Source organism: Podarcis bocagei (assembly GCF_964188305.1).
Source record: "Podarcis bocagei genome assembly, chromosome: 15".
NCBI classification, from domain to species: domain Eukaryota; kingdom Metazoa; phylum Chordata; class Lepidosauria; order Squamata; family Lacertidae; genus Podarcis; species Podarcis bocagei.
This window is the reverse complement of record NC_138141.1, coordinates 4,118,300-4,143,397: the sequence shown is the minus strand read 5'-3', so window position 1 is coordinate 4,143,397 and position 25,098 is coordinate 4,118,300. Positions and strand designations below refer to the sequence as shown.

Sequence of the window (25,098 nt, the reverse complement as noted above, 5' to 3'; positions counted from 1 at the left end):
AAAGGACCACACACAGGGAACTGAGTTCATTTTTAGCAGTGAATTACAAGTTTGCAGCTCACAGGAAAGAACTCTAGCAATGGTGCACAATCTCACCTTGACAGTTTCATACCAGCAAGGCTGCTTGACTTGGTAGTAGACAACTGATTTGTATTCAGAGATACCTTCATAACCAGCACCTGGATGGATAGCTTTCTTTGGATGACACGAGAAACAAATTAAAAAGCAGAACCAAATCAAAGAACGTGACAATCTTTGAAAGGAATGACCATTTTAAACCCTGGATAGAAGGAAACTCTTCACTACATGCAGATGATTTGCACAGACAGGTGAAATGCTTCAGGGACAGTGAAGGGTCCTAAACATACCATGAAGAAGTGATGGAAGCCTTGGCACCAGCTTTTTCTGTGCGCCACGTGTTTTGAACTATAACTCCCATAATACCTGACCATTGTCCATGCTGGTTGGGGCTGATTGAAGTTGGAGTCCCAGCACCACAAATTTCCCATCCCTGATTCAGTTGACAAGACTCCCCCTCTATGAATTTGTTTAATCCTTTCTTGTAGCGACCATCACCACATCTCATAGCAGCAAATCCCGTAAGTTAATTACGCACTGTTTGAAACTGTATTTTCTACTGGGGAAAGGCTGTAGCTCAGTGGCACAGCACCTGCTTTCATGCAGAAGGTCTCAAGTTCAATCACCAGTTAGGACTAGAGACTCTTCTGCCTGGAACCCTGAAGAGTCACTATCAGTCATGGGAGACACTAGTGACATAGATGGACCAATGGCATAAGGTAGCTTCCTAGTGGGCAAACTTTCCACGGGCAAAAGCCTCTCATTTAATCACTCTTCACAGCTGATTAGGGGGAGAAATAGTACAGGTTTTAATTATGATTCTGCCTCCCACCTACCAAGCCCCTTCCTACCTCTAAGAGATTGCCATCTTCATCATGCACAGACATAGTGACCTCGACATTCTTGGGGGTCTTCTTCTTCCCTTTGTCAAATTCCCCATGCATCAGGGTCACATAGATATCATTCCGAACTTCACCTGCAACCATCAAGGCTATAGTAAAGTTTCTTTGTCCGGGTTGGAAGTTAGAACAAAGCCTGATATGTGCAATTCAACAGCAAATGATTCTTCTTGTCTGGAGGGCATCTGCCCATGGTTACACTTTTAGAAATCAGATAAAATGCCCTTCCCCCACATGACCATGTCTATCATGGGCAGGGAACCTCAGGCTTAGAAGCGGAATGCGGCCCTCTAGGCCACTCTGTTTGGCCCTCATGACTCTCTCCAAGACACACCTCTCCCAAGCCCTGCTCTGCACTCTCTGCAAGCGTCTTTGTCTGATAGTAATGTGATCTTGAACTCTTATACTATGACCTGTTTGTCCGGATAGAGGCCAGGTTGCTAGGAACCTCTGGGTGGAATGTATTCTACTGTACAAATGCAAGCGTCACATCCAATGCTGTGCCCCCTTTCGGCTCTGACTCACCCATAACTGGCATGTGGCCCCTAGCAGGTAGTCCACAAGGCAATGGGGCCGTTTGGCTACCCATGATGGATATAGTACTGTGGAACGTGGGGGCAAGAAACTGTCAATTTCTTCCTACCCTCTGTAACCAGTTATTTTATCCTATCTGCAGAACGGGGAGCCTGTGGCCTTCCAGATATTCATGCAATCATAGACTTGGAGGTCCAATCCCCTTACAATGCAGGAATCACAGCTGAGGAATTCCTGACAGATAGACACCCAACCTTTGTTTAAAAACCTCCTGTCTCCCCCACTTTCTGAGGTAGTCCATTCCAGTGTCAGAAAGTTCTTCCTAATGCTTAGCCAGAAAACAGCAGCAATTTCCATCATCATCAAGCAATAGCCATGCTAGTTTGGAGCTGATAGGAGTTGGAGTCCAACAACATTTTGTAAAACTTTGAATTTTATAAATTTTGTACACAGTATTGTGTATTTTATTATTGTGAGCCACTCTGAGGCTTAAATAAATAAATAAACAATATCTGGAGGCGCACAGATTCCCTTCCACTGCCATGTCAATTGATCCTCTTATTCCATGACTGCTCTGTTTTCTTGGAAGCTATCACCATTAACATGGAACTACACACACCAGGCAATATAATCTCTGGGAATCCCATTTTGCGGGCCACAGCCGTAGATCTGTCAATGAGATGAGAAAAGTCCTTTTGAACTTGAGCTAAATCCCCAGGCAGCAGTTTCAGAGAAACCCAGAGGCCTATGGAAGAAAAGAAACATTAATATATAAATACCATTGGAGAATGTTGCAATCTGAGCAGACTGGATAATAATAATAATAATAATAATAAATCATTACTTTCATTGCATCGGGTGGGGGAAAATAGTAAAAATTATACACAGGTCCCATCCCATTATTCGTGCTTAAAAACAACAACACATTTCCACTTCTTTTGTGTACCTTGCCCTTTGTGATTCACTTCCTTGCCAGCAATGACTTTGTTGAAGACAGACGTGAGAGGCTCATTCTCTCCAATCACATGAGAGGTTATTAAAGGTGCCATGATTAACTGCCGCTGTCTGATGTACGTTTCCATGGCAATCCTGAGAATGGGATGGGAAACAGGATGGGAAACAGAAGTTAACTTCCAGCTGCTTCCAAGCACCCTCCGTGTTATAAACAAGACAGGACTCTTCGGGGCAAGGGGTTGTTAACGTTTTTTTCCTTAGCCACAATCACTTTTGGTAGAATGTCTGGGGGCGGCATGCCAGGTGTGGGTGTCGCCACCAATGCTCTCACACACATGCACCCAGCGCCCTCTCATCAGCTGAGGGAGTAGAATGCCACTCCCACCCCACTCATCAAACGATGGTGGCTCCCAGCACTCTGTCCACCTTTTCCTTTTGGCCTCCACCCTCAAAGTCGGTGGAGTCTATGACAGAGTTGTAGAGTTGGAAGGGACCCTGAGGGCCAGCCAATGCAACCCGCTGCAGGGCAGGAATCTCAACACATGGTCTCTCATCTAATCTGAAACCATAATGGACCCTGCTTAGCTTTGCAAATGTGCTAGCTACTCATGGAGGAGAGGCAGAAAGGTGCTCTTGTGGGGGCTAACCATGCCCTGGGACCTTAGCGCTTTTCCAAATCTATACGCAATGCATATTCAGTGAAGATCCTTGGCCAAACGTTAAGAGTCATTAGCAGGGTTTCCTCTTCCTCTCTTCCTTTCAACTGATCTATATGGCAACAGCTGGGACAGGTCCAAAGTCTTTTCAACAGAACTTCAGACTTACACACACAATAAGCTGGCACACACAAAACAGTAGAGGTTTCAGGTGTTGTTGGAGTCCAACTCCCATCAGCCCTAGCAGTTAGCACAATCACGGTCAGAACTGGTGGGAGTTATAGTCCAACAACATTTGGAGGGCCACACGTTCTCCATTCCTATTTAAGAAATTGGAATCAGCTATAGATTCATCTCCCTCTTTCCACAAGAGGATTTCCCCCCTCAGCTTAGCCCGCACTTAAAGGGTTTTTTGCCACTGGCTTCTGCCACGTCAACAACGAACATGTTCTCCACTCAACTTTGATTCATAACTCATACCTTCAACCCAATTTCTTCAAGACTAAGAGAGGCTCAGAGTTCTGCCTGTGCTGGACCTCAAAGCTGATGTTTTTACCAAGCATGTTTGGTCTATTCTAGGAGAAAACTCTGTTATACACATAAACTAATTGCAACATTTGAGTTATTTTATTCACGATGCTTTACTGGTCTATTCTAGGAGAAAACTCTGTTATACACATAAAGTAATTGAAACATTTGAGTTATTTTATTCACGATGCTTTACTGTGTTCAACTCTGGAGCAGATAGTAATGATGAAAGCAATAATTATAGTAAGACTGAATATGGTTGAGTGCCTACCTCGTGAAACCACAGCCAGGAAAGCCATTTGTTTGATTAACGATTTCTGAAATACTTTTCAAAGTACAAAGAGGGTTGCCAGCCATTTTATTCTATTGAAATGCTAACTTTTAATCAAGGCCATCTATATATAGCCTGCAAGTTAAAATGCAGAAGCAATACACATTTGTCAATGTTAGCAGAAATTCTGCATAAAATGATGCCAACTCTGCCTGTGGATCCTGTGTTCAAATAAAGTGTACCTGTGCATGCAAACTGCAGGTAAACAAGCAATAAGAGAAAACTATTGTCTCCTTGCCCTGTTTGTGGGCTTCTCAGGCTGGTCACTGAAGGGAGAGGGATGCAAGACTAGGTGAGCCAGTGGTCTGATCCAGCAAAGTAATTATGGTGCCTTTAAATGTGCACAGATCTGCTGAACGCAAACACAAACAATGAATCTCCATAAAATGTTGCTTTCAAAACCTTTTCCCAATACTTACTGCTGAAAGGGAATAAAATGTTGCTTCTCTTCATCATCTACCTTTCCATGGATGATGTCAGTAACGTCCATCACTAGGATAAGACAGAAGTTAACCAATTACATCACCATAATAAAAGGGGCTTCAATGAAGAACTCACTAACTATATAAGATTATTTTATGTCAAGCCATTTACCCAGCTTTTCCCAACCTACTGTCCTCCAGCTGTTTGGGACAACAATTGCCATCAGCAAAAATATTAGAGGTGAGTAAAAGCAACTTGAATTAGAAAGGCTAACTGTACAGCAGGACTGGACCTCAAGTAGCCACATATAATGGGTGACCAGAGTCTACAGAAGTCCACTTTTGTTGTCTGAATGGGACAGTGAAAGTGATTGTGTGGTGGGTGTTGTCCCATTCCAGGCGAGCCAGAATATGTGGTTCTGGGAGTGACTTACTGGCTGTGGCAAGTTGTTACAAGTTGAGTAGGCATGGAATGGAGTGTGCGGGTGTATCTGTAATGAAAGAAGGCGTGCGGGAACTTACCTGTTTATATCGTTTTGATCCTGGCCCTTAAATTATGGAATTCACTCCCACAAGAGGTAGTGATGGCCATCAACGTAGATGGTTTTAAAAGAGGATTAGCCAGATTCATGAAGTTTAAGGCTATTAGCAAATACTAGTGATGATGGCCATGTTCTAACTCAACTATCAGAGGCGGTACAGGTAGTGTTTGACTAAGTTTTACTTGGTCCATTGATTTCAATGGGTTTTCTCTGAGTAAAACTTGGTTACCTACCACCTCTGAATACCAGACACTGGGAATCACAAATGGGGAGAGTGCAGTTACACTCAAGTCCTGCTCGTGGGCTTCCCAGAAGCATCTGGCTGGCCACTGTAAGAACAGGAGACTGGAACAGATGCGCTTCTGCACCCAGTTGTGCTGGGCTCTTATGATGTTCAAAGAAGCTCATCCTGGACACTCACTGGGTGACGATCGGTCTCTTTCAACCGACCCGACCTCTCTCACCAGGTTGTTGTGAAAGTAAACTGGGAAGGCATCACATACATCAGCTTGTTTTTTTTTTAATATAAAATTTTTATTGGTTTTACAAAGTTTTTTTAAAGACAAACAAACACCTAAAAAGACATACAAACACGTATAATTTCATAACATTTTTTCATAAACCTCTTTTCCGGTTTGCTTGAGCTTGAGCTCCATGGAGAAAGGGTACAGTATAAAATGTAACAGATTTAAACACTAGCTCTCAGTCCACAGAGAATCAAGCAGGTGCCAATCATCCCTCACTTCCGCTCACCAGACTTTTTAAAATCAACTCATTTTTGTTTCTTTAGCTGGGTGAAATGGAGCCACCTGAAAGGGATGTGAAATTGTGCTATGACAGAGCTGGGAAACCACTGCTTCCTTGCAAGCTGACTGCTTTTGGATTGAAGCCCCAACAGCCGGGAACAGTAAGACACTTCTCTCATACATTTCTCAATACATTCATTTTACAAAACGAGGAGCTGGTGTTACTAGGAGTGTTAAAATACAGAGCAAATATGGCAATAACATTTTTAGTACATTACTTAAACCACAAGCTCACTGAACGTGAAATCTTCTTCAGGTTCTGAGCCAACCACCACAACTTTAAGGAGAGATCATAGCTAGGAACACAGAATGCTGCCTTATACCGAGTCAGACCATTGGTCATTCTAGTTCAGTATTGTCTACACTGACTATCAGAAGCTCTCCAGAGTTTCCAACAGGGATGTTTCTTGACCCCACCTGAATGTTGAACCTGGAACCTTTCGCATGCCGTGCACATCAGAGGACCAGATGGTGGTGACACAGAAAGGAGAAGGGGCTACATTAAATGGGCCTGCTTTTTATATGGAAAGTCATTTCTTATGTTTGTAACATTTGTAACTTAAGTGTCATTTTAGCCTACTTTAATATTGCCTCACATCCCCAAGGAATGAAAGGAGATGGGTTCACAAAAACACTTGAAAAATAGGTGGCCCAAGGGGCCATGGCGGAGAGGACCTGTAGGGAACTGAAAACCCATCCCTGAAACGGCTCGGGTCCTACATGACTTTGGAGATTTCATCATAGGTTGCCCCTGGCTTACGATGTTTTTCTGTATATTCATAAGGACTAGAAGTTTGCTTTTGTAATAAACAAGCCACTACAAAAGTGGCTCTGACAAATATTATACTTCATAATGAGACTTCATGCTCATCTACTAATCCCACATATCTGTCCGACAGACACAAGTTCTGCTTACAGCCTATAATCAGGGATGGACAAATCTGTCAAATCTTGGTTTCACATTTCCCTAAACTTAAATTCAGTTTGCTTCATTTCCACACAAGCTTTTGATTTATTTTTTTTAAGTCAACATGAAACTTTGTATGCTTTCGCACACATATTCCTCCCAACATAAATTTTTTTTGCAAACAATTTCCCCTAACAATTATGTGTGTGCATTTCCCAGCTATATTCCTTTGGTACACATTATTTACATTAGAGAACTGCACTACATTATTCAGAGAAGCGCAAATTTAAAAAGATAGCTACACTTCAGTTTGCATATTGATTCAGGAAGTGTTGATTTAATTTCTTGCACATCCCAACTTCTCATTAGGGACAAAATCAGAATTTGAGCTCAGGCCTTGGACTATTCCCCTACCCGTTTCATCCATTTTTTATAGGACTGCCTTGCAAATACAGTGGTACCTCAGTTTATGAACTTCATCTGTTCTGGAAGTCCGTTCTTAAACCGAAACCGTTCTTAAACCGAGGCGCGCTTTCCCTAAGAGGCTTCCCACTGCTGGTGCCCTTCCACCGTTCGGCTTCCGTTCTTAGACCGAGGTAAAGTTCACAAACCGGGACACAACTTCCGGTTTTGCGGAGTTCGTAAATTGAATTATTCATAAACAGGACTGTTCTTAAACCAAGGTACCACTGTAAGATCTTTTGAGCTGCTATACCTGCCACTCCAAAGGGTCTCCGGAGTCCACAGGTGTGTTTCTTGCCCTCTTTGAGCTCCATGTGGCCTACTCTCACAATCTGACACACCAAGCTGATTCGAGGCCGTATCAGGTCAGAACTGCTCAGGTCCTAAAAGGGCAACAGAAGTCATTACAGAAGGAAAAGACAGTCAAAATCACCTCAGACTAGTTTGTGAGTGAGAGGGCGGAAAGGAACATGGCTTTGTCAGTCAACCATCAAAAATCCCAGAACAGGAATAGGACTCTCCTCCGGCCACATACACTCCTGAGCCACCCCCCCCCCCCAAAAAAAGCCCTGGAGTGTTTTTGCTTGCCTGGAATTTGTCTTTTTAAAAACAACAACCATATATTTAATATCAAAACAAATCATAACAATACATTTCCTACAAAATCAAGAAGTACACTACCACTTTGTCCTCTGCCATAATACCGCAGAATGATCATTCCAATCCTCAATCCCCCATCACTGTCGTTTTGGTTCACCAAATACCCTCAGTTGACACCTAACTAATGATCTGGTTTACTAGACATCTCTGGTAATGCTTTCTGAATACATGGTGCCCAGATATTTGTTAGACCACCTTCTACCATACCAATCTGCTAATGCACTGAGATTGTTATTGTCTTTCTCTGAAGTGGTCTCTGGAGAGAGAGAGCCTTTTCTGTGGTAGCCTCTGCCCCATGGAATGCACTCCTCAAGGAGGACTGCCTACATACTTCATTATTATCGTTTAGGCACCGGGGGGGGGGAATATTCTGTTTTCTCAGATTTTAAGAATAGCTAATGTAAACATTCCTTTGACTTTGGATTTTCACCATCTATTTAAGTCAGCTGTTGCTGTTTTAGTTTGTCATTCTAATTTGCTGTGTTAGTTTGTAAGCTTTATGGTTGGTTCCTTTCAAATTGTACTTTTGTTTCTTACTAGCCATACTGGGGGTGTAGCTCTATGTTGAAGGTACAGAATATAAAATACGTAAATAAATAAGTAAAATTTGCACAAATGTACATATGAGAAAAATGCAGTGGGAAAACACATCTCCTTTGTTTTCATATGATGGGCACAGACATTGCAGCCTCCTTGTCTTAGAAGAGGCATCCCTTCTTCTCTCAACCACAGAGGAAGGAACGCTGCCACTGCATATTAACTACTTACATTAAATCTAATTTCCAAAAAGTAAAATTCTGCCATCACTTGAAATTTGGGGGCCTTTCTAAAAAGCTGAAAGTGTTTTAATGGATCCATCTGCATGAATAAATTGCCACAACACTGCAGTCCTAATGAAAATAAATTGATGTAGTGTTATCAGTGTACCTGGTACTCTATAGAGTAACAAAACCAAAAAGAAAAGTTAATAAAGGAAGGAAGGAAGGCAATGTTGGTGATACTCAGAATACACCCACCAAAATTAATGGAAATTGGGTGAATTCATTTCAATGGGCTTACTCTAAGTAGAACTTAGTGGGATACAACTTGCAGGTTCCTTTCTCCAAAGTGTTTAAAATCTAAATTCTGACAGTAGGGAGGAAAGGACAGCAAATTCCTTAGTGAGCTTTTAAGTACTTGATACTACAGCTAGGTCAGTCATGTTCCAAGTCTTGCTACACCAGGTAAAAGGATTCTGTAGATAGTAACTCCTCCAAAATGAGAGATCAAATCAAAGTGGTTGAGATGAACCTATAACACAACCCTCCACCACTTCCTTGTTCTGCAGAAAACCTCTCTACTACTCGCCAGGAAGCGAGAGCCAATAATTAACCATTCCACCACTAAATGATGACATCATATTTCCATCTAATGCAAACCTGCCACTGACAGGGAAGTACAGCAGAGTTATTTCTAGTTTTGAGATTGATGATCCAAGACTGGAAACCAATGCATATAAAATCAGGCTGCATAAAAGCCCTCTCACTGCTTAGAGCTTCCGTATTATGTTACAGTTTGGGATTCTGGGCATGTTGATGGAGAAAAGTTCTGTAAATATGTAAGGTAAAGCTAAAGGGACCACTGACCGTTAGGTCCAGTCGCGGGTGACTCTGGGGTTGCGGTGCTCATCTCGCTTTACTGGCCGAGGGAGCTGGTGTATAGCTTCCGGGTCATGTGGCCAGTATGACTAAGCTGCTTCTGGCGAACCAGAGCAGCACACGGAAACGCCGTTTACCTTCCCGCCGGAGCGGTACCTATTTATCTACTTGCACTTTGACATGCTTTCAAACTGCTAGGTTGGCAGGAGCAGGGACCAAGCAACAGGAGCTCACCCCATCGCGGGGATTCGAACCGCCGACCTTCTGATTGGCAAGCCCTAGGCTCTGTGGTTTAACCCACAGCGCCACCCGTAAGAGCAGCCCCCAAATGCCTCTACAAATACATGCCTGCCTTGATAGCATAAAACATGCAAACTGTCTCTTCACAGCTTGTCATGCCTCTTGACTCCTGACACAGGAAAATAAGCTACAATCCTTATTTCTGATTCTTCAGTAAAAACACCACCCCCTCTTTCAAACTCTTTTTTCTGCAGCAGAGGCTAGAAACTTAAACAAAAAGATACAAATACATGGGACGTGAACAATTCTATATACTGGCCTGGCTCATACATAATGCCAGGACAGGGTTTATTAAGCCATGGCTTATTTGGTTGTCCAAACATGGCTCAGAAGCTTAATCATGGTTTATATTATCATGAACAAACCATGTTTGCAAGCCATGATTTGTCGCTGGCTCCACCAAAAGATGGTCACCACAGTTTATCAAAATTCACTCTTTAGGCTTGTTGATGCTTCAGAGATCATAGCATCTTCTACGTTTCCATCACAAAGTTGAAATATGTCCCTTTGTCAATGGAACAGAGAGTGTTGATACAGGACAGGACTGAGATTATGGAATTTGATTCCCAGGAAGATTCATCTCTTTTATTATGTTTTCAGGATCCGAGCAGGCATGATTGACTTTCCAATGGTATTTCAGTCGCAATAATTTTGTACTTATTGAAAACATTCCTGTTTTATTTTTGGTTTCATTTTCCTCATTGGGAAAGGTCCATTTTTCACTTTTAAGCCACATCTTAAAGGACTTACAATTACTATTTTAAAATCAAAGCAGGCAAGACTTGCCTAAGTCACCAGCAATTTTAAGGACTCAGGCTTAGGGCAACCTTACAAGGCACTTGTCATTCAGGTTTCACAGTTGTTCTTTGGTCAGAAGCTACAGAACCAAAGTAACGTCTGAAAATCCTGCAAAATCAGCAGAGCTTAAGTAATGAAGGCGAGCCAGCATGTCAAAATGACCTTTAAAAAATAAAAACTTGTTTGGCTTTGTATTGTGTTTGCCAGATGGCTTAACAACCTGCATTTAAACAGCAACCAGTCTGATGGCCTCCACTGCTTCCTGCAATGATGTAAAGGCCTATCACAACAAAAGTAATAAAGCAACAGTTATAAGAAGAGTGCCACAAATAACTTAGCTGCAGGCGGGGCAGGGAAGAACAAACTTTCTCAAGCGTAGAGCAACAGGATTTACCGTAAAGACGGCTTGAAGGTTATTAAGTTTTTCAATTTCCTTTGGCATTCCATTACTTCCCCAACGAACCAGGTAGTTTTCACTACAAAAAATAAATAAAACAAACATTGTTATAGCTAGGCTAGGTTAATTAGGTCACATCATCATACTTAATTATGCTAATTAAATCATGAATCACTTTGCCCAGTAGCAAAAAAAGGGGGGGGGAGTTCAGAACTTCAGAGAGAAGCAACTGTTGTGTCCAGGTGAAACAAACTTTCAGGTGCTTTGGCATTTCACAGAAAGAAAAACCAGGTAATGATTTTGCTCAGAGTGTTAGGTCAGACATAGGGAACTTGTGGCCCTCCTGATGTTCTTGGACTGCAACTCCCATCATCACTGACCACTGGACATGCTGATGGGAATTGGAGTCCATCAACTTGAGGGAGGGCCCCAGGTTCCCCATCTAAAGGATTTGCCACATCAGGAGGCAGATGAAGGCAGAAGAGTGGAAACCTAACCCACCAGGAATTTTCCCTGCGCTACCCCACCAAAATTAATGAAGTTGCACAGCGGTTGGACATATGCATGGGATAGCATACTATGATGAGACAATGGACAGTTCCATTTCAGACACCAAGTGAGGGAACATTTCCAGAGCTCAGGCTAAAAGGCACCCGCCATGCACCAAAGAGATTTGGGGGAAACCTCAAAGGTTCATTTCTCTTCTTATCAGAAACAGCAGGAGGGTGGAAGCAAGCAGAGTTGAATTTTGCCAGTATGTTCACCTGCCAATTCAGTTGTGATCAATGTGTGGGTAAATGATGTTTTATGAACCTTAATTTATATGCTAGCCAGGGCATAAGCAACAACAAACAAATGTTTCTCATTATAAGAACAAGCAGATACAAGTCTGGACTCACAAACTCCCCATCCCTCCCTCCCTTGCAAGCAGGGGGTGAAGAAGAAAGTTTCTGTGTGGTTTTGCCCAATTATGAGAAACACTGGTTAGGATATCCTGGCTTGTGAACAAACAATGGTTTGCAAAAGCCACAGTTTATTCTGTTTGGGTGAATAGCAAATAGAAGCTTCACATCTCCCCCACTCACATGTGAAGAGGAAGGGAAGGGAGAAAAGGAGACCAAATTCAAAGAACTATTCTATTGATGCCTAAGTCTGTGTCACACTCTTTCTTTTAGTGGCATTCTTTTTCTTGTTTAGAAGAAAGCATCAGAATAACCACATACCTAATGAACTTGGATTGGTCGGGATCATAGAGGCTCATAAGCAGCTCCGCATCCTCACCGATGTTGCAGACGAAGTTCTTGAAATTGACATAAAGACTGTACGTGTGGGTTGTGTTGAAAATAGACTGTCCCCGCAGGTCTACATTCTGCTGCAAAGACTTGATGGAAAGAAGAGATGAACAAGAAAGTGAAACTTTAGAAGGAAGAGGGCTGAGCATATGCCACAGCCAATCTGTCTTGAAAACTATCTATTTTCTCAGCCCGCATCCAAATAAGACTGTTATAGATAGAGTGGAAACCTAACCCACCAGGAATTTTCCCTGCGCAACCCCGCCAAAATTTATGAAGTTGCACAGCGGTTGGACATATGCATGGGATAGCATATGGGATAGACAGCAAAACTGAGAGTGGCGTTTATGTAGAACAAGGACTGCAATTAATTGATTAATTGGTTAGATCCTAGGGGCTTTTTTACAACCACAGGACAAGCTTTTTCCATGACAGAGAACAGCATTATCTGGTAAAATCTGTCTTGCAGATGTTAGCGATGTAAGAGTCCTTTTCTTCAAACATCCACTTAGGTCAGCCTTCCCCAATCTGGTGCCCTCCAGATGTTTTAGACTACAACTCACATCACCCTTGGCCACTGGCCACTCTGCCTGGGGCTGATGGGAGCTGTAGTTCAACAACACCTGGAGGGAGCTAGGTTGGGGAAGGCTGCCTTATGGCAGTTTTTTCTTTGTTGCTTTGCCAGGGGTCGGGTAGCTACTATGAATCTGAATCTGTCCCCATTCAGATTGGCTCAGAAAGTGATTTGAATTTTTCCTGCTTTGCAGGCAGATCTGGGAAGATGTCCAAATTAATCCAATATGAGCAGGAGAGAGATCACCCATGTCTAATCTTAATAGGAATTTGAAATTATTCATTGACCTGATACTGTAATGCTGGAAAGGCAGCACAGGCCATATTTGCTCACTCAAACCAAAACCGGGCTCGTGGTGCTCTCTGCCAAGACACCCCTGCATCTCATTTGGTGTCACAGTTGCGTATACCTTTTCCTCTTGGATCCTTTCATCTATTCGTTTGGATGCCGTCTCGTGTGCCTTAAAGAGCGCAATTGTGCTGGTAGCATCTGGATCCAGGATGTTGCCATTATCGTCCCGTACCACCAAGTCCAGCCCCAAGATCCTTGCAGGAAAACAAGCAGTCCATGGTAAGTAAGGGAGATGGATTAACAAGGGGACTCATAGGAATCTGAACCTGAGGTGAGGAATGTGGTCTGCAGGCCTCTCTATCTGGCACACGGGACTCTCCTGAGGCTAGGCCCTTCCCAAGGATGTCCCCCTCGTTCGCCCTGCTCTTTACCCCCTTCAAGTGTTTTTACATTGCTGGAATGTATCCTGGATGCTGTCTCTTGCTTGCTGAGAAGGAGGATGGAGTGAAGTTGGGGAGGGGGGCAGTGTAAGCAAATCAATGGAGTCCCTAGCGAAGAGAAGCCCTAACACTCTCTGAGGAAACTGAACCAAAACAGTGTATAAATTTGAGGAGAAAGGAGCAGTGTGCTTGTCTTTCTAACTTCAGGCCTTGTACATAGCAGGTTCATTATTGGTGGACAGGATGGGCAGGACCTCCCCTCAAACAGCAGAGAGAGAGAGGAGGATGCAGCCCCATAACCGATGGAGAAACCTGAAGTGGTGGCAGCGCCGCACATGAAAAGCAGTGTCAAGGAGGCAGTGGTGGGCCATCAGCAGCTGCCTGGTCATGCCACTGGACCTTGCAGCACACATAAGAACCTAGATATATTGCCAGTGGTGGCTGGTGCCCCTTGGGACTGGTGGGGCAGAAGGCAGGGAGGCCAACAGTAGGTGAAGCCGGAGTCAATGACTGGTTACAAGTAAGAGGGCAGGCAAGTGGGGGCAGGCCAAGGTAGGTGAGGCCATGCCCATTCACTCTAATGGACTAGCTTCCAATGCATATTGCTTCCTCCACTTCCCCAAGGTCATTCAAAACTCCTAACATGCCAGCATGGCAGCAGAGGAGTGCAACATGACAGCGGGGAGGGGGAAACTGAGTGGAGGTATCCCAAAATGATGGAAAGGAGGAAAGACCTTTTGTATCTTGCTACTGCATGAAGTTCTGCATCCAGCTATGCTGCAATGCAGCAGAACACAGTAAGCAATGTGGCGCACACAGGCACATGTGTGCTTGCAGAGGACTTCCTGGTGCCAAGAGGGTCACCGCCACCCACTGAAAGTAGGCTCAAAAGAAGCATCCCACAGCGATCAATAGAACAGGCTGCAGTGTGTGCTCAGTGTGTGCTCAGTTGTGTTGCTTCTGCTGCTTGCCAGTGTGCCCCAGAAGGTTGGTGACCAGACTAAGTAAAAGGGAACAAAAAATGAACAACTATTGCAGGGCAGGTAGAATTAATAAGGTCCATGGCTGAACCACAAGACACAATCAATTAAGGTTCTTTGGCACTGTCTGAGCACGCAACTACTCAAATTTATGACATTTCCCCAATAAAGTTAATTTTTTAGCTTCTTGCTTTCAAGTGGTTTCTTAATTAGTGTTTCTGAAAGAGAGCTGACATGATCAATGAGCCATGGAAGCAACCTACAGACAGGACAGAATGTCCAAAGCTTCCTTCAGCTGCAAAGAGAAGGTTACCAATTAACATGCTGAGTGTGCAACGTCTGTCGTGCGTCTCGGGCTCAAACAAGATGCAACAGTGGCAGATATATTTGTCTAAACCACAACTGAACCAATCGTGTACAGAAAACTGCAACATACTGTGCTGGTCCCTTGGTCCATCAGGCTCAGAATTGTGTGCCATGATTAGCATTGGCTCTCCAGGGTGTCAGCCAGGAATCCCTCCCAGCCCCATGTCTACAGAGCCTGGTGATCAAACCTCCATCTTTTGCATGCAACATTTCTGTACAGTTCTTCCCCATATAAAGATATCGGCAGATAAATAGACAGACAGGTAGAAGTTTGTGTGTGTGAATCCCGCAGCCCCTCCCCATGCAAAGAGGCCTACAGAGGAGCAGAGGAAACGTCCTTAAGGCTCAGCCACACTTCGTTTGTCCCCAGCAGGTTTTCTTGGGGAAAGCAGCGAGACAAAAGAAAAACCTACTGGACCCATGCCTAGAAAGCAGGGGACAAGTGGAAGAAAATATAGGACAAATGGAAGTGTGGATGAGCCCTTATGCCGAGTCAGACCACTGGGACCATCCAGTCCTGAACTGCCTGCCTTGACGGGCAGAGGCTCTCCAGCATTTCAGGCCCTTCCTGGAGATTCCAGAGATTAAACCTGGGACCTTCTGCGTACAAGGCAGATGCTTTGCTACCAAGCGGTGGCTCTTCCCAGGCAACGGAACCTGTCTCATATCCTCCACCAACCTCCCCATACTGCAGACGTTTCATCTCTCTGCCACTCTCACTTCTAGTACTAGAGTTTCAGAAAGAGAGAGAGAGAGAGAGAGAGAGAGAGAGAGAGAGAAATATCTGAAGTGGGGGGAACAGATAAGGGGGTGAGTGGTGACCATGGGGGAGATTCTGCCCCCCACCCACACTGCTTTGCTCTAAAAAGAACACACAACACAAAAATCAGTGCCAATACCCTGCCCTAGAAATGAAGGGGCAAATCAAAGTCTTTAAAAATTGACCAGACTACACAGAGCCGTAGCTAGGTGATCTTGAACCCCTGGCAGAACCGTCCAGATTGCACCCCCTAGCCATGAAAAATAGAGAAAAACAGAGCCCCCACATATCATATAAAGACCCTCCATTTAAAACCTTTTCTTATGAGGCAATAATCAATATTTTTATTTATAAACATATTTATGGACATATTTTAAAGCCAATTTTGCATGCCCCCTCGCCTCCACCCCTGGTGGGGGCCTCCTTCACCACCCCCTAGCTACAGCCCTGAGACTACGTCGCGTCTTAGGGAGAGCTCATGCTACTTCTGCATGGTACCCTCCCAGTTTTTGCTAATTGCTGCTAAAACTTTGGAAGTGGGTTGCACTATTTAAGAAATTTCTGATTTTGATTGTGCCTCCCTTGCAAGCTCCTGCTTTCAGGACTTTTAATCGGGGGTGGGGTAGGATTCAACAGCAGAGCTGGAAACGTGTGTGTGTGCATGAGAGAGGGGGGGGGGTCCAGCCCTTTTTGGCTAGGTATAGTAACATTTAGCACCACAGCAGTAAATCAATAAATCAATAAATAAACACACAGAAGTTGCATGGCACATACCACACATATATGCACACACATAAAAGACAGGCCAAAACATCGCCATAGAACAGAGCTTAAGAGTTAAAATATTCAGCACCTGTTCTTAAGGCTAGGGCTTAGCATACAAACAAAGCTGTGCTCATTTCCTGGATGTGCTGCTCATCACAGAATCGAGTGTGAAATCAGGTTGCCTGGACATTTCAGCTACAAGAGAATTTTAGAAGAATGCAAATTCTTTAGAAGAATCAAACCTGAGACTCCCCCCTCCCTGAGGTATGCTCCTTCCCCATTTACCTCCTTTGCTCTGTATCCCTGAACGACTTGCATTCAAAAAGTATGGGGGGGGGGGAGAGAAAGAGAGCACAAAGAGAGCGAAATGGAGAAAATTAAAAATGGCACCTTTACTGCAGAAAGGACACAGTTTGGCATGACCAAACAAAACATTATTATCAAGGGTTATCCTATTTCAAAAAGATGCTTCTTGTGCAAACACAATATCCTAAGCATGCTTCATCACAAGGAAGACCAATGGACAGAGTGACTCCTGAGAGCCATACATAACCACATTCAGATCCCTTGCTAGGAGTGAAGCATCACCTACCTGTTGCCATAATCTATTTTGGCTGTGACTTTCTTCTTGAGTTCAGCCAGCTCATCTTTGGGAAGGGTGCCGGAGAGGATCTGGGACCGCCATTCAATTAGGCTATAGGTCATCTGCTGCACTTGGCGAAAGAGAGACTTCTTGTTCTCCTAAAGCAGACAGAAGGAAAGAAAAGGGGATTGGAAGAGATGATACTGAAGACGGGGCCTTTGCAATGGTGGCACCACATCTCAAGTGATGTACATTTGGCCGCATCAGTGCTGGCTTTCAAATGGGCCTTGAAAACTCATTTCCTTTGAGCTGTTTTTAGTCGAGATACTGAGCTTAATTTCCAAGCATTGACCATTTATATTACTGCTGTTTGTTCTCTCTCAAGTTGCTTATGCTAGCTTTATAGCAGTGTACTGCTGGATTGTGAAGTGTTTTAAACGTCTGTATTAAAGGACGGAATTACATGGAATGGGGTGTTAATAGTTCTGAATTTTATCTTTTGTATATAAGCTGCCTTGGGAGGCTTTTAAGACACCAGAGACACCAAACAAACAAACAAACAAACAAACAAACAAACAAACAAACAAACAAGAACAATCCTAACTGCCTGTTGCTGCTTGCTGGAGAGGGTCAGAATATGACAAAGGTGTCCCTCCGCTAGTGAAGAGGGGGCTGCACCACCACTGGCATTGAAAAGCACTGCTGAAAGGCTGGGTGAGTGGGAAGTGTAGGCCTCTGCAACCGGGTGGACCAGGGATGGGACAGAAATGGCTATGGACATGCTGAATCCAGATCTGCTTCATTCCCGTGATGGGTCTACTCTGGTCCTCTCAGCTACATCTGGCACAGATTATCCCCCTCCCCCCCACCCCCACAATTGCTTTCAGTTAGGGAGATGAAAAATTAACCTGCCAGGTAGAAAAACTCATGGAAATCATCCATCCATGTTATTTCAATAAAGGAAAGGAGAAGACAGTGAATTTACTGTTAATGGTTGCAATCTGGGGAAATTTAAAACCCTGGCTTGGAGGCTAAAAATGAGCCGTGAGTTTTGAGCACGCCATCAACTTAAGATACCAGCTACAGCCACCTGGACCCAGGAATCTTCTCAACCATAGCTCAGATTAATGCAGAATGAATTCATTAACAAAGCTGACTTTGCTGGCAAATTTGTCAGTTGGGGTTTGTTTCAGTTTCTCATTTTTCCAACCTTAAATTCAGTTCTCCACATTTGCACATAACACTGTGAACTTTTTTTTTTTAAAAAAACTCCTCACAAAAATTCATCAGCATTTTACTGAAAATTTTCTCCTGAAAACTTTTCTCTCTTTTTTTTTAAAAAAAATGTTGACTTATTTTTAATTTATGTTTTTTGGAATTTTTAATGAATGTTTTAGATTGCCCTCTGTAAACCGCTTAGAGCATGGATAGGCAAACTAAGGCCCGGGTTGGGGGGCAGATCCAGCCCAATCGCTTTCTAAATCCAGCCCACGCACTGTCCGGGAATCAGCATGTGTAGAATGTGTCCTTTTATTTAAATTGCATCTCTGGGTTATTTGTGGGGCATAGGAATTCATTCTCCCGCCCCTCCAAAAAGATATAGTCTGGCCCCTCCACAAGGGCTGAGGTACAGTGGACAGGTACCCTGTTGAAAAAGTTTGCAGACCCCTGGCTTAGAGGGGTTTTGTGTGTTGTTTTTTTGTTTGTTTATTGAGTAGGCGGCATGCAAATTTTGTAAAAAGTTTAACAACAGTTGGACCCTCCTCCCCTACGTGCAGCCCCAGTCCAATATGAGTTCCTTGCTGTAGCTTTCAGAAGAAGAAAAAATGCATGGTGAGCTGAAGTTCCCAGATCTCCCATGTAACCTCACATTAGGTCTTTAGGAAAGAAATTCATATTTATTTATTTATTTAAAACATTTATAATCTAGACTTGATCATATTAGACATCAGGGCCCTGTACAATTTGAAATCAATTCAATAAACTACACAAAGAAAAATAAATGCACCAAAAGGAACCTTTTCCCACCGCACAAGAATGATGTCTCACCTTGTCTCTCATTGGGGAAATCATGTGTGGTTCTGTAAGGCTTACGCATAATCAAGGTCAAGTGGAAGGACGAAAGAAAAAGACCAATTTAAGGACCATTTGTCTTTCTAATGAGTGTGTCCCAGAGGACACATTGTGCAGCATACACTAATTAGCAACTAGGGAAAAACAGACCACTCAGTGTTTTAAATACCCACTTCACACACAAAATTTGCTACATTTCCCTTGGCAATGCTTACGAAGGGGTGAACCTGTCAATTTCAGCTTCTCATTTTTCTAATCTCAAATTCAGATCTCCATGTTTCTGCATCAGTTTGGAAGTCCTCATAAAAATCCATCAGCATTGTTTTGTGAATTTATCCAAACATGCACATTTTAGTAAATGACATTGCCAAATATAATGCATTTCTGTATGTTATTTTCATAAGATATCTACTTTTTACACACTTTACCTAGTACATGCATTTCTTTACACATTAATTGGTTGAAGAATTCAAAGAATCATAGTTGGAAGGGACCCCGAGGGTCATCTAGTCCAACCTCCTGCAATGAAGGAATCTTTTTTGCCCAATTTCAAACCAGCAACTTTGAGATTATAGTCTCATGTTCTTCTACAGTAGGTCTTGCCCCTACGAAGCAGTTGCTGAGACTGAAGGTCTTCCCATAGCTGCCTACGTCCCCTCCTTTCCCAGGTCTTTCCCAAGCAATCTGAGACTGTGTTGGCGTGTCTACCTTTGCTCCTCCCATTTAATGACTCTCCCGGTTCTGGAAGTCCAGGGAGGAGGGGAGCTTTTTGCAGTAAGAGAGGGAGACACCCTTGACTCCTCAGCAGCCTGACTCGTCTCTGCTTCTTGACCTCCCTCCTCCTCTCCTGCTTCAGTTTCTGCCTCTGATTCTGGACTTATCTCTGGCACACACTCGTATTTCTCACTAAGCTCTGTTACGTCTTCAGCGTCCGACACCTCCTCCTCTTCCCAGTCTTCTCCCTCTGACCACTCATTGTCATCCCAACACCAATCACCAGGCCCTGAGCCTTCTTCCCTTGGGGGTTCCTCAGCTGGTTGCACCCACCATTTTCTGCATCCAACCAGAGCAAGAGTGTTGGCCTCCAACAAAATTTGGGGACCCAAGGTTGCACAAAGCTGCTCTAAGGCACCACAAGACCCGGAGGGCCACTACCACCATACAAATATATATACCCTTTGGGTGCCCAAAGAGTCCACTGATGGAAACTTATTCCACAATACTTTGGTTGGTCTTTAAGATGCCACAAGACACTTCTTGTTTCTGAAAGCCCAGCTTCGTGGCAGACTTTGTGACCCATCAGCTGCCAATCGCTGCAGTGGCTTCTAAGAGCCACTGCCCCAAGTGATTTGAAGCAAGTAATATGGGGCACTTTCACTTATCTGTGCTTTACTTCCTTCTTCTTCCTGTTGTGGGCAAAACACAAACCAGGGGAGGAAAAAACTAATCCACAATACAGATACTTTTTTCTTTCTTTTCAAATTTCTGGCTAGGATGGTCATTTACGGTTTTCGCAGGGAAGTTTACATTAGACACATTTCAGGGAGCTCTGAATGGGTTCCTGCCAGGCAGGATATAAAAATACAAGGTGGTTTCTAAGGTGCCTAATCCTTGCATTTAAAATAATCCCCCACTGAGAAAGCCATTCTGTTGAACAAAAACACTGCCAGGTTGGGCCTCAGAGGGGTAGGAATGTTTGCAGATCTCTAAAATGTCTAGAGTCTAGACCAGTGTTTCCCAACCTTTTTTGGGCAAAGGCACACTTGTTTGATGAAAAAAATCTCGAGGCACACCACCATTACAGCCCCGTGACGTCAGCGTGCAGCGTCACGCCGGGAGGGAAGCACGAAAGTGTAAGTTTCAATTTTTTTTCCTCCCCCTTGCCGGGGAACCTCCAAGCTTTGGGGGTGGGGGGGGAGGAGGCAGCAAAGCGAGGCAGGAAGGAGAGCGCGGCTTGGCTGGGTGAGCTTTGGCAGGGGCAGGGAATGAGAGCCGCGAGGCGGGCGCTGCGGACGGAGGCGCTGCCCGCCGAGCTCGCAGGCAGCCAGGCAGGCAGACGGCGAGAGCCCGCTTCGCGAAAAAGTCGTCCAAGCTCCTTTCCTCAGTCTCGGCCATGGCGGCGGCAGAAGCGGCGGCTCCTCCTCGCGCTCCGGTTCAAACCGGTTGTGGCTGACGGGACGTGTCTTCCTCGCGCCTGACGGCGGTTGGGCGCCTACCAAGCCGACGCGCTGCGCCGGGGGCGGGGGAGTGAACGAGGGAAGGCGAGCGGGTGAGCGACCCCCTCACAGGTGCCCACCAACAGCAGCCCTCACGTGCGCCTCAATGGGGGTGGCAGTCGCTCGCCCCTTCCGCGGGAGGCGAATGGTACAGTCCTCAAACCGCCAGCTGCCCGCGCGCCGGACGCCTCTCTCCCTCCTCAGCTCATGCGGCGGCGGCGGCAGCTTCCGCTCTCCACGTTGGTGGCCGCCGCTTGACACAGCCAAAGGAAAAGTGGGGGCGAAGGAAGAGAGGAGGTCGGGGCGGAGCCAAGCGGCAGGAACGTTTTCTAACGTGGCACCTTATTGGGCATGGCGGCGCAGAGGCGGGAGGCCGCGCGCGTCTCCTTCCGCCGGGGCCAACCCGCCCAAAGAGAACAAACGGCCCGGGAGCAAATGAGAGGCAAAGGAGGCCTCGGTGACGAGCTTTGGGTGCGGCAGAAGCGTCAGCAGCCCCGTCTGTGATTGGCCCGGCGGCCCGGAATGTGGGAGGAGAGAGAAGGCAAAGGGAGTGCGCTTGCGCGAAGTCGACGCCTTTGGGCGCTCCTCGCCACCGCCGCCCCGCCTCTCGCCGCCCGACTCGCCCGCCTCCCTCCAGGCAACATCTCGCGGCACACCAGGCAACATCTCGCGGCACACTAGTGTGCCGCGGAACAGTGGTTGGGAAACACTGATCTAGACCATGGGTAGGCAAACTAAGGCCCGGGGGCCGGATCCGGCCCAATCGCTTTCTAAATCCAGCCCGCAGATGGTCCGGGAATCAGCGTGTTTTTACAAGAGTAGAAAGTGTCCTTTTATTTAAAATGCATCTCTGGGTTATTTATGGGACATAGGAATTCGTTCAATTTTTTTTATTTTCAAAATGCAGTCTGCCCCCCCCCCCAAGGTCTGAGGGACAGTGGACCGGCTCCCTGCTGAAAAGGTTTTCTGACCCCTGGTCTAGACTCTAGAACAAGATATTATGGTTTTAGGGCAGTGGTTCCCAAATAGGGGTCTGGGAACCCTTGGAGTCCACAGAACAAACACAGGGGATCTGCAGCCTCATCTCTTGACTCCCACCTCCCACTAAATTTTTGTCATTTTTGCATGGTAATTTCACAATTTTTATGGTCTGTTTTAGTGCTGTGCAATTTTTCAATATATTGGCCAAAATTGGTTTTGAAATCACACCATCATAACGATTTTGACCAGGCAATATGCAGCAATATATCGCTCCTTACATGAGGGAAAGCAAGGCAGCCGATCTGAAGGCACCACCAATATTGCAGTACGGTTTCAGCTGATAACGCTGGCCCTGAGGCGGAGCTTTTCTCAGTCCGCAGGAAAGCAGCAGCAGCCACAGAGGATGCGCACTTTTGCTGGCTGCCACCACTGGCTGCCCCACTGATGGTGGCTTGATGCACCCCACATCCCTACCCCCTCCCACTCAAACCATGCGGTGGAGGTGACTTCGCTTCCTCCCCTCCCCCCTATCTCTGTAACTGCTTCTTTCCTGATCCCCATGTCTGATCTGACACACCCCACCCATGCGATTGTCATGACTGCACCTTCCCTCATCCGCATGCCTGATTAGGGGCTATCATGGGCCAGGAGTCACCTTCATCTGCTGAGCAGCAGCCTGAAGAAGCAAAAGGCGAAGTGACTTGGCTGGTTGGCTGGCTTCTCCCTCCACTGCCAGGGCTGGGAGCACAGGCGACGACAGGGGCTAGCCCACATTTTGTTCAAAAAATTCCCTGGCAGAGGTAACTACCATAAAGTTATCAAAACTTTCAAAAGCAGAGGGTCCATGGCTTGGCTTTTGGAAAACAGGGGTTCTTCAGTAATTAGCTAGTTGGAAACCACTGCTTTAGGGGAATAAAGAAAGAGAAAGGATTGGAGGCTAAAAGTAGCAAATGCAATTGAAAACAGTAAGTCACAAACAGCACACGTCTCTCTGGGTTTTTTGGGGGGGGAGGTTAAGCCCCTAGAGCGGAGGTGAACAAAAGACAAATCATGATCCATTGGTGAACCACTGGATAATGGGAAGAGACCCCTGTTCAATGGAAGAGCACAAGTTTTGCATGCAAGTTCAACCCCCAGGATCTCCAGTTAAAAGTCTGCTGCTTTGTCAAATTACCTGGTGTCATTATGACAACTTTAATTGTGCTGGCTTAACTGATTGGGGTGAAAGCAAGCCCACCTGGCTGCACTTGGGACTTCCCAATGGGAAACTCTCTTGTACAGCAGGGCTCACTTTCAGCTCTCACTTGTCCCACACCTGATGTCACACGTGGAATGGCCTGGCAGCCAAATTCAGACACCTGCCAGACCTAATTTGGCCCATGAGTCAGGGCTTCCCCACACCTGCCAAAAACCTCCCTGCCCAAGAAGGAGAAGAGAATCGCAACTCACCACATACAGCCTGTGCCAGATCACAGCCCATTCCCTCAAAGTGGAAGTGAGTTCCTGGACCAAAGGCAGCTCACTAGGAATTACTGTCTCATGTTGTCTGCAGAAGGCGGATGGAGAAGAAATATTTAAATGATTACCGAAAAGGTAATGGCCATTAGGTCATTTAATATTCTGTCTATGGAGTCTCTACTGGGGTTAGGAAATCAGAGAAAACTTATTCACGTACGTAGCTCACACCCAGATCGTACATTCAAAGCACATTGCTTCCCCAGAGAATCCTGAGAACTGTAGTTTTGTAAGGGTGCTGGGTATTGATGAACCATGGTTCACAGGATTCTTTGGTGGAAGCCATGTGCCTTAAAATGTGGTGTGGATGTGATAAAAGGTTAGGCAAGCAAGCAAGGCACAACATGGAGACAGCTTAAGGAAGGGTTGTAGCAAACCAGAAGAGCAGATGCTTTGCATGCTAAGAGTCGTGGGTTCAATCCTTGGCATCCTCAAGTGGTGATAGGAAGGACTCCTGCCTGAAACCTTAGAGAGGCCCTGCCAGGAAGTGTAGACAGTGGCTGCCTTGGCATGTGACAATAAGTCAGTTTTTGGTTTTTTGTGGTTTACCACCAACGAGCAACATGGTCATGCATACTGTCTAATTCCTGCTTCACTCTTCTCCTGATATAAGCAGGACAACAATCCAGAGACCCAAAATGGTCCACAAGCCAAAATCAAAGCTAAAATTTGAGCTTGGCAAGGAATCATGTCTTTCCTGGGGAGCAACAAACCATGAGACCTGCTTCCAATGTAACGAGAAGCCAAGGCTTCCTGGCATGCCAAGTCTGCTTGTGCCGGAGAAGGAGCAAAGCAGGGGCAACTGGGCAGCATGTATACCAGCATGCTTCTCATTTAGGCTGAACCATGGGAAGCTCCAGCAGCAGCCTAGATACAACTGTGGCTGTCGTGCACCAGGCAGCATTCGATTCAATGAAATTCATTGCATCTTCACGCCATCCAGCCTTGCTGAGAGAAGTTGGTAATGAACTAATAGCCAGCACTTCCCTATTAGAAGTAATACTAAAGAAACTGGTCAGATCCTCTCAAAGGTTCCTCTCCAATAAAAACTGTAAGAGCTGCACAGTATGATATTATCTTATATGATGTTATATATACACACACACTTTGTTTTTCCTGTTTTCTATATTCCCCTCCCTATTTTCCTAGGAGAATATTTTTACTGCTGTTTTTAATTGGATTTGCAATGTTGACAATGTTAAATACTATTTAATAAACCAAACCAAACCACGATAAGCCAGAAACCCTGGTTTATTGTTGCATGCAGACGTTGCCAACAAATATTGAGTCGGAATGACCACTGGCTCGACTTGGTATAATACAATTTTCTACATACTCAGTAATTGGGGTT

The 25,098-nt window shown here is 45.1% G+C and overlaps 1 protein-coding gene across 2 annotated transcripts in view; it reads right to left on the bottom strand.

The window, feature by feature from the left end:
- DOCK5 (dedicator of cytokinesis 5) overlaps positions 1-25,098 on the bottom strand; it is a 150,362-nt gene that overhangs the window by 73,446 nt on the left and 51,818 nt on the right. For both annotated transcript variants that reach the window (XM_081171581.1, XM_081171580.1), the window contains exons 5-15: positions 23,682-23,778; positions 16,972-17,120; positions 13,187-13,322; positions 12,135-12,292; positions 10,909-10,990; positions 7,373-7,502; positions 4,400-4,472; positions 2,458-2,600; positions 2,131-2,256; positions 930-1,054; positions 97-195 (exon numbers count right to left, since the gene is read on the bottom strand). In XM_081171581.1, coding sequence (XP_081027707.1) covers positions 97-195; positions 930-1,054; positions 2,131-2,256; positions 2,458-2,600; positions 4,400-4,472; positions 7,373-7,502; positions 10,909-10,990; positions 12,135-12,292; positions 13,187-13,322; positions 16,972-17,120; positions 23,682-23,778 — 1,318 coding nt within the window. The remainder of the gene's footprint in view (positions 1-96; positions 196-929; positions 1,055-2,130; positions 2,257-2,457; positions 2,601-4,399; positions 4,473-7,372; positions 7,503-10,908; positions 10,991-12,134; positions 12,293-13,186; positions 13,323-16,971; positions 17,121-23,681; positions 23,779-25,098) is intronic.